Source organism: Monodelphis domestica, chromosome 1 (genome assembly GCF_027887165.1).
Source record: "Monodelphis domestica isolate mMonDom1 chromosome 1, mMonDom1.pri, whole genome shotgun sequence".
In the NCBI taxonomy this organism is placed as follows: domain Eukaryota; kingdom Metazoa; phylum Chordata; class Mammalia; order Didelphimorphia; family Didelphidae; genus Monodelphis; species Monodelphis domestica.
In genome coordinates, this window is record NC_077227.1 from 535,330,569 (window position 1) to 535,333,030 (window position 2,462).

A 2,462-nucleotide genomic window follows, 5' to 3' on the forward strand; every position below is an offset into this window, starting at 1 on the left:
GGAGGGAGGGAAGGAGGGAAGGAAGGAAGGAAGAAGGGAGGGAAGGAGGGAAGGAAGGAAGGAAGGAAGAAGGGAAGGAAGGAAGGAGGGAGGGAAGGAGGGAAGGAAGGAAGGAAGGAAGAAGGGAAGGAAGGAAGGAAGGAAGGAAGGAAAGAAGGAAGGAAGGAAGGAAGGAGGGAAGGAGGGAAGGAGGGAAGGAAGGAAGGAAGCCTAGGCTTTCTGGTTCTGCCTTATGCCTTATTTATGACCCAGATATACTTTCTCATTCTTGAATCTTGTGTCAAGATTCTTCTGTAATCATTGATTCCTAACCTCAAATTGAGAACAGAACTGGTTAAACATTATTCCCTGCTCTCTGATGGCCATGAAAGTCAATCTATAGACTCTCAGGAGATTTCCATGGTATTCTAAGATAGATAGATAGATAGATGTCTTTAAGCTGAGGAAAAGATGGATAATGTATAAGAAATAAATAACATTTGCCCAATGCTTTTTCCTAATTGTTTACCATTCTTTATTACATTGCCATTGTAGGTCCCAACAGTCCTTTGCATCCTAACCATGAGGGAAGAAAACATCACTAATCTCACTGAGTTTATCCTTGTGGGCTTCCCAACCACTGTCTGGGTGCAAATCCTGCTCTTCATCCTCTTCCTTGGAACCTATCTGTTTGTATTGATAGAAAATCTGGTCATCATCCTTACTATCTGGGTCAATGTTTCCCTTCACAAACCCATGTATTACTTCCTGGCTACTATGTCCTTCCTGGAGATATGGTACATTTCTGTCACTGTTCCCAAGATGCTAGCTGGCTTTCTCCTTTCTCCTAACACCATCTCCTTCCTGGGCTGCATGACTCAACTCTACTTCTTCATTTCACTTGTCTGCACAGAATGTGTGCTCCTGGCCTCCATGGCATATGACCGTTATGTGGCAATTTGCCATCCACTCCACTACCCAGTCATCATGACCACAGAACTCTGTATCCAGCTGACTTCTGGCTCATGGGTATGTGGCTTTTCAATTGCTGTAGCCAAGGTCTATTTCATTTCACGTGTCTCCTTCTGCAGTAATAATGTCTTAAACCACTTTTTTTGTGATGTTTCTCCTGTCTTAAAACTAGCTTGCAAGAATTTTTCATTGGCTGAGACAGTGGACTTTAGCTTAGCTATTGTGATCCTTGTATTCCCTTTCTCAGCCACTGTTCTCTCCTATGGTTTCATTATCTCTACTGTCTTGCACATCCCCTCAGCTGCTGGACAGCGAAAGGCCTTCTCCACTTGTGCCTCCCACCTCACTGTGGTAGTCATCTATTATACGGCTGTAATCTTCATGTATGTTCGGCCTCGAGCCATTGCTTCCTTTAATTCCAACAAATTGATTTCGGCCATATATGCAGTCTTTACACCTATGTTAAATCCCATCATCTACTGCCTGAGGAACCAAGAGGTTAAGGATGCCATTAGAAAAACCATAGCCAGTGGCTGGGGCCTATTCTTGAGAGATTCCTCTTTCTGAAGAGAACTACTCGTTTCCTACCTAACCCAATAGCTAGGCAGAAACTCAGAGATAATTCCCAGAAGAGTGAAGGATTATTTTGTACTTACATAATACTAAGAAACTAGACGTTAACTGAAAAATTACAAGCTACCAAGTAAGTGCTATTAAACATTAAACATAATACTCAATGTATCTGTTTCAAAATCATTTCCAATAAATGAGAAAGAAGGTACTCTATCAAGTTTCCTTACCAAGGTGAGGTCTGATTGAATCAAAAAATTACCCCACTTCCCTTAAGCAGATAAGAATACCTCTATTGAATCACTTAATTAAAGACATTGCATTTAAAGGCATTGAAGAGGCCCTAATCAATTTGGAATGAGTGTAAATCAATAAATGAAATAATTAAATTTAAAAAAATGCATTGGGATTGGTTGAGGAGATTAAACTGCATCTACAGGTGTAGCTATGAAATAAAAGATCAGTTCTGAACTCACGTATTGACTAGGCTGGCCAGAAAAGAGGTAGAAGCATTTCTAGCTAATCTTTGAGAGAGAATCTAGTATGGAATATATATACTTTTTTCTACTAACTGTCCTTTTTTTCTAACTTTATCAGATGAGGGCTTTATCAATATTTAAATTAAAAACACTAAGCAAAATCTTACCAAAGAGACTCCTGAAATATAAAGAAAAAATTCCTGTGACTATCGATGTTATACAGGGATGCAGGGAAAAGATGGGATGATGAGGGTGGGGCATTCTACATGAGCAATTTAAAGCGAATTGGCGTAGTTCAAACTTCAAGAATAAACTGATAGCTTAGAAAGGTATTCCACTTCACGACATACTTTTAGTCCACAGAAATCATTGTCTCTGAGGTATAAAAGCATTGCACTATGTATAACTAGCTAATAATAATAATAGCTAATATTTATATAACTCTTACTATATGTCAGATCC

General features: G+C 39.5%; 1 protein-coding gene across 1 annotated transcript; it reads left to right on the forward strand.

Moving 5' to 3' along the window:
- Window positions 1–557: 557 nt before the first annotated feature.
- Window positions 558–1,518, forward strand: LOC100031901 (olfactory receptor 6-like). Its single transcript, XM_001381008.3, has one exon. The coding sequence runs from the start codon at window positions 562–564 to the stop codon at window positions 1,516–1,518; it is 957 nt and encodes a 318-aa protein (XP_001381045.3). The 5' UTR covers window positions 558–561.
- The last annotated feature ends 944 nt before the right edge of the window (window positions 1,519–2,462 follow it).

Excerpts from the sequence above, each read along its gene's own strand:
- LOC100031901 (XM_001381008.3), top strand. The coding sequence starts at position 562 with ATGAGGGAAGAAAACATCACTAATCTCACTGAGTTTATCCTTGTGGGC.